The sequence below is a fragment of the Balearica regulorum genome, chromosome 3, assembly GCF_011004875.1.
Source record: "Balearica regulorum gibbericeps isolate bBalReg1 chromosome 3, bBalReg1.pri, whole genome shotgun sequence".
Lineage (NCBI taxonomy): Eukaryota > Metazoa > Chordata > Aves > Gruiformes > Gruidae > Balearica > Balearica regulorum.
Window position 1 is genome coordinate 91175401 of NC_046186.1, and position 12478 is coordinate 91187878.

General features: G+C 39.7%; 1 protein-coding gene across 5 annotated transcripts in view; it reads left to right on the forward strand.

Moving 5' to 3' along the window:
• The window catches only part of LTBP1 (latent transforming growth factor beta binding protein 1), a 204593-nt gene that overhangs the window by 50028 nt on the left and 142087 nt on the right, over positions 1-12478 (forward strand). For all 5 annotated transcript variants that reach the window (XM_075748916.1, XM_075748918.1, XM_075748917.1 and 2 more), the window contains exon 4: positions 4807-4979. In XM_075748916.1, coding sequence (XP_075605031.1) covers positions 4807-4979 — 173 coding nt within the window. The remainder of the gene's footprint in view (positions 1-4806; positions 4980-12478) is intronic.

A 12478-nucleotide genomic window follows, 5' to 3' on the forward strand; every position in this document is an offset into this window, starting at 1 on the left:
GCTTTTTAGAGGATTCAGAATACATTGTAGTAGAGCTATTAAGATAATTTCCAAAGGCTCAGTAGGGACTGGGGTGATGCTTGTTACCAAACTAGGGCTGAAATGTTTCCTTGTGACATCTTATATTCCTTTTAATTGTTTTCAGTGCTGACATATTACTTGTCTTCTCTCTGAGTCTCAGGCTCTTCTCTGTCTTCTGAGGTCAATTAGAAGGGTGTTGTGGTTTAACCCCAGCTGGCAACTAAGCATCACACGGTTGCTCACTGTCACGCTGGCCCACTGCCCCCTCTGGTGGGATGGGGGAGAGAATCAGAAGAGTAAAAGAAAACTCATGGGTTGAGATAAAGACAGTTTAATAGGTAAAGCAAAAGCAGCGCACGCAAGCAAAGCAAGGAATTAATTCACCGCTTCCCACCAGCAGGCAGATGTACAGCCATCCCCAGGAAAGCAGGGCTCCATCATGAGTAACAGTCACATGGGAAGACAAATTCCACTGCTCTAAATGTGCCCCCCCCCCCATTCCTCCTTCCCCCAGCTTTATAATGCTGAGCATGATGTTGTATGTTATGGACTATCCCCTCGGTCAGTTTGGGTCAGTTGTCCCAGCTTTGTCCTCTCCCAGCTTCTTGTGTACCCCCAGCCTACTCACTGGTGTGGTGGGGTAAGAAACTGAAAAGCCCTTGGCTCTGTGTAAGCACTGCTCAGCAGTAACGAAAACATCCCTGTGTTATCAACACTGTTTTCAGCACAAACCCAAAACACAACCCCATGCTAGCTACTATGAAGAAAATTAACTCTATCCCAGCCAAAAACAGCACAAAGGGATAGTTCTGAAGATTTCTTTCGCAGAGATCAATGCAAGGAAAAAAACCCCAACCCCTCACTGTGTTGCTGAGCCCACTAGAAATCAGATCTTCTTACTTACAAGTCAGGATGCTGTTGGACTTCTATCAGAAATAGCATGGCCAGCAGGGAGTAGGGAAGTGATTGTCCCCCTGTACTCGGCACTGGTGAGGTTGTACCTTGAGTACTGTGTTTAGTTTTGGGCCTCTCACAAGAAGGACATTGAGGTGCTAGGGCGTGTCCAAAGAAGAACAATGAAGCTGGTGAAGGGTCTCGAGCACAAGTCTTACGAGGAGCAGCTGAGGGAACTGGGGTTGTTTAGTCTGGAGAAAAGGAGGTTGAGGAGAGACCTTATCGCTCTCTACAACTACCTGAAAGGAGGTTGTAGCCAGGTGAGTGTTGGTCTCTTCTCCCAAGTAAGAAGCAATAGGACAAGAGGAAATGGCCTTCAGTTGTACCAGAGGAGATTTAGACTGGATGTTAGGAAAAATTTCTTTACCAAATTATTGGAACGGGCTGCCCATGGAAGTGGTTGAGTCACCATCTCTGGAGGTATTTAAAAGATGCATAGATGGTTGGGACATGGTTTAGTGGTGGAGTTGGCAGTGCTAGGTTAACAGTTGGACTTGATCTTAAGGGTCTTTTCCAACCAAAATGATTCTATGATTCCTGCAGCACTGAAGGACCCCCTGTATGCTGGTCTAGGAAGAAAAAAATCTGGGTCCTTCATCAGTGTCTATACCTAAGCCGATGATAGCAGAGCTATGTGACTGGTCTCATACAGCTCCCATGATGTAGTTACAGTAATATCCTTGATTCTGGTGGAAGATGCAGCTCAGTTAGCTATGCAATATCCTTTTGATTATGAATTAACATCTTTAAAAACTAGGCCATGTTGAGAAGAATTTGAATATCAAAAGAACAGTCAGATTAGAGGGATCTCATAAATGCTTTGATATTTGACCATATCAGCTCCTACTGGAACTGCACCTCTTGTGAGCAAGACCAGTTGAGCTGATCAGATGGCTGGCAAAAACCTGCTGTCAGCTCACATTCACACTAGCAGTGGATGCTAAATACTGGGCAACTTTTAAACATTTGGAGTATTTGTGCATACCTATACTTAAGATCTTTTGTAGTTATACACCAAGATCATCAAAACTGAGGGTAAACGTGCAAGAGAAAGGATCTAGACAGCCCTTAACTTTGGTTTCTTGCAACTATTGTAAGCATGTACCTTGATACAAGAATAGGGGATTTAGGGGCTTTACTCTGTTTTGAAACTAAGATGAACAACTCACACATCAGGTGAAGGTGTTTCCTTCTAAAGAACTGGAGTTTCTAGAGTAAAGATTACAGCTTTCCCTGTACTACTGAGTAAACCACTCTCTTGCAAAATAGAGCTTACTTTTATACTGCATTAACAATAATTAATTAACATCACTACTTAATGCAAGCTAAATTAAGGAAGAAAATTACAATACCTGAGAAGGAAGAGGCAGCTTTTATAAATTCTGGTGGTAAAACTTTCAGTCTCCAATATATGGCATTCCTGTCTTCGGTGTGGTGTGGTGTTGGGTTTTTTTAATGTGTTTGTTTTTTAAAAAAAATTAATTTCAAGTGTTATGATGGACTCTATTGTAGATTGACAGGATTGGGCTACAATGTGGATGGTTATGTGGCAATATAAAAGGTAATGCTTTACAACATGTTATAACCTTAACGGAAAAGAGACAGGCACTTAAATGGCAGCATCTGTCTGTGTCCAGTCAAAGAAGATAACACCATTAAACTTAAATATATTTAACTCCTAATAGCTTGCTGTAGTATCAACTTGTGCAGTATTTGGACCTTTGTCACGGCCTGCTTACACATCACATGGGAAGAATTCGGTATAGACTCTCTTATGTCCAGGTACAGAAATGGATGTCCTTGTCCATAGGCATCAAATGAGATCTGTAGGAAAAAGGCTGTGCAGGAAGGATTTTTGTGACTCTTCAAAGAAATGAAATTCATACGTAAGCAGTACTGAAGGCAGCGACTTCAGCTTTATCGCAGGCTGAGGTCTTCCTGGTGATGATACTTATCAGAATGCGGTGAATTCTGAGCCTGACCTCCAATGTTGCTGAAGTCGCTCTTTGAGCTGCTGGTAGGAAACCTAAAGACAACACGGAAAGTATGGTCTTCTTTTTTAATTTGGGGAAGGGACTTATACTGAGTATAATGAGACTGTGTAAGCACTGTATTAGAAAAATTTGACTTGGAGATAGTCTGAGGAGTTATGTTTCTGTTGTATGCAAGAGTCATAGAATGTCTCTGTTAATGAATGTACTTTTTCACAAACTGATGCAAGTAAACAAGAGCATCTGCGTAGGACAAAACTCCCTTGTCTGTTCTGACCACAAATCCATTGGCTACAGCAGTTACTAAGCATCCTCGAATAACATGACTAAGGAAACAAGCATTGCTTTGGAGATAGGGGCTGGCTCAGGCTCCATGTGTTGGAAAACAATACAATAATCATCCAACTTCTCAGCTGAAACTTTTCAGTCCCACCACTGTGGGGAAGTGCTGCTCAGCTGTCCTTTGTGATACAGGGCCCATGCCTTATTCTCAGAGGACAGTTATTTACCCTGTAGAACTGTGTCTCTTTGAGGGATGGTTGTTTCAAATCTCATGAGTTTCCCATTTTTCCATTTTTGCAGACTGAACTTATTACAGAGCCTCAGTTCAGAAGAAAGTGAGGGAGGCTTACAGTATCCCACGCTTTATGCCTTCATTTGAACACAGGACAATGCAGTCCTAGTAGCCACTGTTATTGATACTACTCTGAGAATAGTGTTCTCTATAGTGTGATCTACACCAGCTACAGCTTCCTGAAGGCTTGCTATTAGTAGGTTTATTACTTGAAGGTGTGCTATTACTTGCTAGGCAGTGGAACTCTGCAGCCGAGGGCCCCAGAGCGGCTTGCAGATTCATTGCATGTGGCTAACAGCTGTGCAATTTGCTAGCTTGCTTGTTTATTGCTGGGTAGCACTGTGGAAGAATGAAGGCCAGTTTGTTTGTTAGTAAGGAAATGGTTCCTATACTGATGGTGGCTAAATAACAATGATTTTTGGGAGGGAGAGAAGGGAATTTCTATTGAAAGTTGGCAAGGTCTTGTGCAGTGAGAAGCTGAAGTCTTAGGGAGGAATCTAACAATACAAGTAAGGAACTGGGATTGGCACTTGGCAGACAATGAGCTTGAAGGAATCATCTTTTTGAACAGGAAGAGGAAATAGTTTTGCTGTTAAAGGAAGCCATGTTGTTGTGGGACATTTGTCAGATGTTCAGTAGTGCAGGTGAAGAGAAAGTGGATGGCGAAAGTAATGTGGAGCTGGGAAACAGAGACAGACCTGATGAGATGGGAGACAGGTTGAAAAAGGGGAAGAGGAGCAGTGCTCTGCTCTATGGCTAAAGGAGTAAGGTGGGGAAGGGAACAGGGTTTCTGGGAACAGAGAGGGGGAAGTCAGCTGGACTTAGGTTTTACTTAACATATCTGGTGTGAAATGACAGTTGTAAGAAATGGAGAGAGGTTTAAATGTACCGCTGCTTCTCTGACCAGTCTGGAAAGCTCTGTGTGCTAACAAAGTTGAGTTCCAATTCATGATTTTGAGGAGGACTTTTTCCCATTCCTCCCTGTTTTCTGACTTGTCTGTGATATTTCTCTTGCTATTTCCAAAAGGAAGTGATATAATCTCTGTAGTCTTTGTTAAGTGTCTGAGCTGACAAGACAATGAGAATGCTAAATGCATGGAAAATCAGGTGCTTAACTGGAAGTTAGTAAGTTTCCCAAAGTGTATTTTGAGAACTTGGAGTACAGATGAATTTGTCTTTAATATTTTACCAGTAGTTTCTAAGTCTAATTTATTAATTCTTACATCATTCTGTATCTTCTGTCTTTATTTTTTCCTCCTAAAACAGGATGATACCCCTTTCGTCTCAGACACTGATGATGAATCTTCATGGCCAAACACAGGAATATGTAATCAAACCCAAATATTATCCAGTAAAAAAAGTGGTTTCAGGAGAACAGTCCACCGAGGGCTCATTACCACTGAGACTGGGCCAGGATCAACTTGCATCCCCTTTTCAATGTGAGTAGAACTGCAAAAAGTGTACTCCCTTCTTCCCCCCCCCAAAAAAAGACACACCCCCTTTTTTTTAAAGATCTTGACGATTTCTTTTGTTCACCTGAATTGCAGTAACATTTCAAGACAGAAAAAGTTTAAAATACTTAAACATGAGATAATTCTTAGATTAGCAAATGCTCCAACATTCTGCATCCTGTTGAGAGGCAAAACAGATTTCCTGGATGAATAAAAAAAATTGAACCTGATTCACTGCTGGAATCTCATAATGCTATTTCTAGATGGTAGTTTTTCCTTGTGATTTAGTCCCAGCCAGCAGCTAAGCACCACACAGCCTCTCTCTCACTCCTCTTACCCCCTGGTGGGATGGGGAGGAGAATTGGAAGAAAAAGGTAAAACTTGTGAGTTTGGATAAGGACAGTTTACTAGTGTCCTGATTTTGGCAGGGATAGAGTTAATTTTCTTCCTAGCAGCTGGTACAGTGTTTTGGATTTAGGATGAGAATAATGTTGATAACACACTAATATTTTAGTTGTGGCCAAGCAGTCAAGGACTTTTTAGCTTCTGATACTGCCCTGCCAGGAGAAGGTGGGGGGTGCCCAAGAAGCTGGGAGGTGACACAGCCAGGACAGCTGACCCAAACTGGCCAAAGGGATATTCTATACCATATGGCATCATGCTCAGCACATAACTGGGGGTTGGCTGGGAGGTGGTGCAGCTCAAGAACAAGCTGAGCACTGGCTTCGGGTGGTGAGCAGTTGTGCAGTGCATCACTTATTTTGTATATTCTTTTATTGTTATTCTCTTCTGTCCTATCAAACTGTCTTTATCTCAACCTACAAGTTTTAACTTTTTTTTCCCCTCTTTGATTCTCTCCCCCATCCCACTGGGTGGAAGGAGGAGTGAGCAAATGGCTGTGTGGTTGTTTTAGCTGCTGGCCAGGTGAAACTACAACTAGGACAGCAAAGGAAGAGGAAAATAACAACAGTACTTACAATATATAAAATGGGTGATACACAATGCAATTTGCTCACTGCCCGACCCCATGCCCAGCCAGTCCCTGAGCTGTGACTTCTCCCTGGCCAGCTCCCCCCTTATAAACTGAGCATGATCTCATGGTATGGAATACCCCTTTGACTAGTTTGGGTCAGCTGTCCTGGCTGTGTGCCCTCCCAGCTTCTGGTGAAAATTAACTCTATCCCAGCTGAAAATCAGGATGTTCCTTCAGATAAAAGGTGCTTTGTGAGTACTTGCTAGAGTAGGCATAACCATGAGTGTAGTCAGGAACTATAGATGCTTCCCTCTACTTCAGTATGACAGATACACTTCTTGTAAAGCTGAGGTCCAGGATTGTGGTCACATTGGTGACTATTTTTCTCTATATTTATTTTATTATGTGTTTATGAACTTCTGCACAGTATGGAGGCTGCATGAGAGTTTCTGCTTCATACCTATAAAAAAAAAAAAAAAGGATTGTGTAGGTGCCCAGCTTGTGGCCTTGGCTCATGCTCCATTGTGTGGGGAGCATGAGGACAAGTTTTGGCTTAAAAGATGAAGAGTTTCATGAATTATGGGTTAGGTATTACAGAGCGTCTGCTAGTTTGATTTGGAGAAAAGTTCCTGCAGTTAAATAATTGACTGATTAACATGGAGAGACCTAGGGTACTTGCAGTCTCCTGACTTGCTTCCTCTGCTGTAGCACAAAGAAAAATGTTCTTCTGAGGATTTAGGGAAGAGCCTTTCCTTCTAAATCTGTAAATATGGTTTCTTTGTGTGAGTATCTTTGCATTTCTGCATTGCACATCTTTTATGATCTGTCCATTTATACTTAAATGCAACCCCCTGCTTCCTTTTCCTCAAGTGCAAGTTCATCAATGGTTAATTAGAATCTTGGCCGTAATGGGAAGAAGAGGGGGCAGCTGGAAGGCTTTTTGATTAACACTTTCAGAGTGGTGAAGTGTACTGCTTGCAAAACACTACATCCCTCTCTTAGAAGTTTCAAAAAGATACTTAATTGCATTGGTAACATCAACCAATAGTCCCTTTTGCAAATAAGATACCATTACTTTTCTTCCAGTCAGCTGTAATTTTCCTCCAAATGAGATGGTATTGACCACAGGGATTGGATTGTGTCCCTCTCCTCTGGCAAAGAGTATAAAAATGCCAGGTTGTATAGTTCTGCCAGTACTTGGAGTGACTGGTTGGATTCTGGCCAAAAAAATCTTCACTTTTACCCCCTTCTTTCAGGCTGTTTGAGTTAGTCTACCTTAGATACACTCAATGTTGCCTGCAAGTACTAAGCTGCCACTAAATGAATGGTTTGTGTGAGGGTTTGTTTTTTCTTTCTCCTTTCGTAGCGTACTCTAAGACAAAGGAGCCAGTGCTTTTAGCTCTTTCTAGCTTGTTGGAGCTCGTCTGTTGATTACAGTACTCTGAGGGACATGACTAGGAGAAGGAAACCCAGGACCTGAAAACATAGTCTTTGTTATCAAATTCTAAGCAGCCGCTCAGTGAGCAGTATGCTAGTAAAACATTCTACCCTTATTGGAAAGCCTATGATTCCCAAAACACCCAAAGGACAAATAGTTTTTGTGCCCTGATAAGATCTGCCGTGACTTAAGTGTTGCCTCAGAGATAAAATGCAGAACTAAGTCTGAGGGTTTTTGTATGGTGTTGAAATTTCTGGACTCAGTTGAATACTGGACTTTTGAGCAACCTAAAAAAGATCACTTTACCTGTTTTGCCTCCACTTCTACATTTGTGAGTAGGGAGTCAGTGATTGCAACTTCTGATGAAGTCGAATTAAACATTTTTTGAGTTTATGTGACTCATTCAAATTTTCAGAATGGTCACAGTTTTACTCCATAATTAATTCTGTCTCCTTATGCCTAGTATTGTAATACAGTTTTATTTATATGACCATATATTGCCTTTTTCAAAGGGCTCATACCACATTCAGTACAGAAAGAGAGAAAAATCAGGACCCATAAATAAGGCATTGTATGATTTTGAAGTGCATGTCTTTAGAGCTGAAATGCTATTCTGTTTGCATGCTTCTAAATAATCTGTTGATGAAGTTATTTCATTGTGAAGCATCTATCTGATTCTATTTAATCAGTACACTGGTATATTTAAGCTACTGCAAATTAATCTTCGGATATCTGTGTGCAGAATTAGCAAATACTTAAGGATAAGGCTTTGGAAATTCAGAGCCTTCTCAAGCAAATGAAAATAGCTCATGTTGGATAGACTGACAGCTGCAGAGAGAGTATAAATATGGTTTAGCACCAGTAGGAAGATTGAATGTGTAGTGATGAAAATAAGCTTGCAGTGAAATTGATATGATCACCAAAGAATAACTGAAAAGGATGAGGTCATGTGGATCTCAACATTTGTAATGTAAACATCAAAAATACTTTAACATGTAGGTGAGGCCAGCCAAATAGCCTGTCTTATATCAGCTTGCCCTGAGTAATTGTCAAGGGATGCATTGCTTTCTTAAAAGTACATATGGGCACACTTGACCTATAATCTGCCTGAATATTTGAAACCTCAAGGTTAAAAATCCTCTAAGAGTCTAACAGTAGCAACAGCATCAGCACAGAAATTTCAACTGTAAAATTCTGTTTGCAACCTAGTAGTCTACAAAACAGTAGGAAGACGATACTTTCAGTAATTCAGGTACATCTATCTCAGACATTTTCCACCGGTCTTTTAATGGCACTGTTAAATAGTAACCACTAGTTAGTGTGAGCTGAGCATGGATCCTCTAAATGAGTGCTGATCTCCCTGGCTTTATAAATATAATGCTGAAGAAAACTAGTTAATGGAATTCTGTGCTCTTTCTATTGGTCTGAAATGTATAAATATATGATAAGCAAATGCTAAACTCAGCGTGTGCTTTCTGGAATTCCTTTCAACACAGTTATTGTGAGAATTGCTTATTACAGCGGTAAGAGGCTAGGAAGTTCTGATTCACTATATCCAATTCTGGTGTTAAATGGTTCTTCAGAAAATGCATTTAAAAATATGCCTCATTTTCTAGCCTGAGATGGTTGAGGGCTAGTTTTTAGTGGCATTGTGCATTTTGCCCATTGAGATGATAAAAGTGGAATTTCTGCTTCTGGAATCAGTTGTCTGGTGGTGTTGGAGTTTGTGTTGCCTGCCTGTGTAGGACACTTTTGCACACCCCTCACCAGGCTACAGTTCCTCATGTGTACAATGATGATGCCACCACTTCCCTGTCTTAGAGGCATGTTGTGAAAATATATTAATTAGCAGCTGAGGGCAACCAGAAGTTGCCCTAAAAGCAAAACGAAAACTCAAGAGTAGGTAGACAGTGCCTTACCTACAGCTGGAAGGGCATTGCGTGAAGTAAATAATTTTTTTATATAAACACATGCTTTATCCCAAGGACAAATCTATGTTTAAGGAGGAAAATGAGTCTAATCTCTTCATTTAGGAAGACAATACAAAACGTATGTGAATTCTGCAATTGAAGTTGTGTGTTAAGTTTATACAATTAAATAGCATAGAAGACTTTTTTCCTTTCTTTTAGGTAGATAAGGTGGTTTTGGTCTTTACCAAAATTCCTTATAAAATGCATTAAAAAGACTTGTCTGCTGTCTATTTTAGGTAGAAAATGAAAACATACCTCAAATTTAAGGAGTATAGGTTACATAATGGTTAGTGAATACAGGCTTGCAGAACCTGACTATGGCATAGTTGTGTGTGTTGTGGCTTGAAGTCAGACACGTATATGCATATGGGTATTAGATTTCTAGAATCTGCATATGGTTCTGTGGGCAGCACTTAAATCCTTGTGTAAAGATGAAGCTGAAACAATCACAAAAGTCATGTAACTGTTATAATTATTGATACATTATATTGTCTCATATTTAACAACAATATTACATGTGTTTATATACATGAAATAAGATTCATGTGGAAGAAAATGTCCCACCACTTAGAATTGTGATGTGCAGAACACTCTGATACAGTTTTGGCATAACAATAGCTTTCCTGCTATTGGAAGCATAATACACTGATAACTTAGAGAAGCTCTTTTTTAAGCTCATACATAATTTACACATGCTGGTTTCACTGATGACTTCATAGGTTGATTTAAGCAAAAACAGGTGTTGCTTTGAAATTCCAATTTAAACTCTTTTTGTGAAATTGCACCATTCTGACTTCACTACATGACACTTACATCATAATAATAGTATTTCCCCATCAGTAAGTATGGGTAAACAGCTGTAAAATACATATATGTTTTACTGTTTTAAAAAAATGCATACAGAGATATGACACATGTTCCATGTAAATGCATCTGTATGATTTGACATTCTACCACAATTCAGTGTCTGTTGATTTCAGGGGAAGATCTCCCTCAGGTCTTCAGTGGGTCAGATATTATTTCCACCCTTCTTTTTGTATTTGTTTGTAGAACTGCTCTGCATAAACAGCAAAATACTTTTCTCACTGGCTTGTCTTAACTAAAGCATTGCGTTTTGTTCTTTGTAACTTTTGCCTACATAGGTATGTATGGATTTTAGAGTTGAATACTGGGAGCTTTTCTAAATAGAGGTTATGGGAAATTTGGAGCTCAGGGAGGGACGTTAGGCTATGCTCTGATTAAACAAGGCATAGGCAGCAGAACGAGTTGGGTAAAAAAGAGAATGAACAGAAGACTAACAAGTAGAAATAACTGAAAAATCACAACATGTCTATTTGGAGGGAATGTAGAGACAAATTTGCTTCAGTCACTCATAGGATCTGACATTCATGCTTTGCCTCTGAGGTTGTACATAATCAAATACAAATAAGGGAATAGGATAAGTGTATAAATGTCAGGGACTTTTTTTGTTTTGTTTTCTCAAATGCAAAACACTTGCATGTGTGTTCAAAGCCTTTGCTCCCCTTCAAGAGATGAGGGGGATTTTTCAGAGACATTCTAAAACATCTAAGAAAAAATTTTGGTGCAGTCAGCATCAGGGTCAAGCAGCAGTGTGGCTTTTTTGATTACAAAACCCAAACAATGTTAGTAAAGCATCCTTTTCCTCTCTCCGACTTAAGAGCATTACCCATACTGCTCTTGAAAAGCATGACAGTTCATATCAGCCATTTAAAGTTTGATTTGATTTCAGTGGGACTTGAAAACAAGAGGATAAACTCCAAATATAAATTAAGTGGCTTAACTAGATTCACGCTAATGCAGTTAACTCTATCAAATCAAGCTGCACATTTACTTTGTTTTTGCTTTAGAAAGTAGAATGAAAAATTCTGGTAAAAAAACCAACAACAAACAAAACCAAGTTTGGCAAATGAACATAGTTTATTTAGCAATTATAAAAGACTATGGTGTTCTTTGAAATCCTTGGAGACAGAACAACTCTGTATAAATACAAACTGCTTCTTTTGATACACTATAGCTGCAGGCATTTTAACAATACTCTTTCTAAGCTGTCTTTGCAATTGTTTGTGTATCCATAAAGGTTCACAACTGAGGAGGCCAGTAAATCAGCACCCCAAAAAAAGTATTGTATTTTTCTCTCTGGACTCTGAAAAGATTTTATGGCCCTGAGCTCACCAATAATTGAATGTCTGCGTGACAGGCAAAGGCTGCTGGTGCTTTTATAGGAACTAATTTAAATGTTGCATTCACCCAAAAATGAATGATCATCTCTCAACTTTAAAATATGGAGGCCAAGACTGATAAACAGCAGTGTGGAGAAAAATGTTGGAAAAAAAGAGATTGGTGATCTGGCAAACGGAATTAAAATCAGTTCAAAACATGTTATAGTTAGGGGAAAACATAGACTGAGACAAATGCATCTCAACTGCTGTGATGAAAGACAATTGGCTCCAAACCCAAAGATTTCTTAAGAAGAAAAAGAGAAGAGGCTTTCCAGAAAATTCGGTAGGGGAAAACCTCTATGATGTGTTTGAAAAGTTGTAATTTATCTGGATATAGAGTCTGATTGAACCCACACAATTAAACATTAAACGTTCCTTAGCCAGGCTGACTTCAGAGTTGCTGTGATACAAGTCTTGGATACCAAGAATTGGTTCTGACTGTTGCAAGTAGCTAAGTCTGGTTTTACTCAGATGTGAAAGTGCTCTTCTCTGATGTCAGTGTCGTTGCCCATGCCAGAAGGAATGAACAAATGTTGACAAAAAAAAGTACTGCAAGAAGGAGGTCCTTTCATACCCGGTGTAACTGAGACTTCAGAATCAGTGATACCCTTATTTCTGTCGTCATTTTTTCCCCCTTCAGAAAATTAAAGGAGAAAAAGATCTTGGCTTCATGCAGTGCTGAGAGTGATTTTTAATGGTGATTCAGCATGTGGAGAGGGCTATGTTCATTTATTAACTTAATTCCATGACGTTCTGTCCTTTGTCACTGTTTACAGTTTGTTGACTTCCTTAGTGCTTTTTGGTTGCTTCCTTTCAGGAAATGGAATGTTAAGTGAATAGACTTAGTGAGGTAATATTAATTTAAT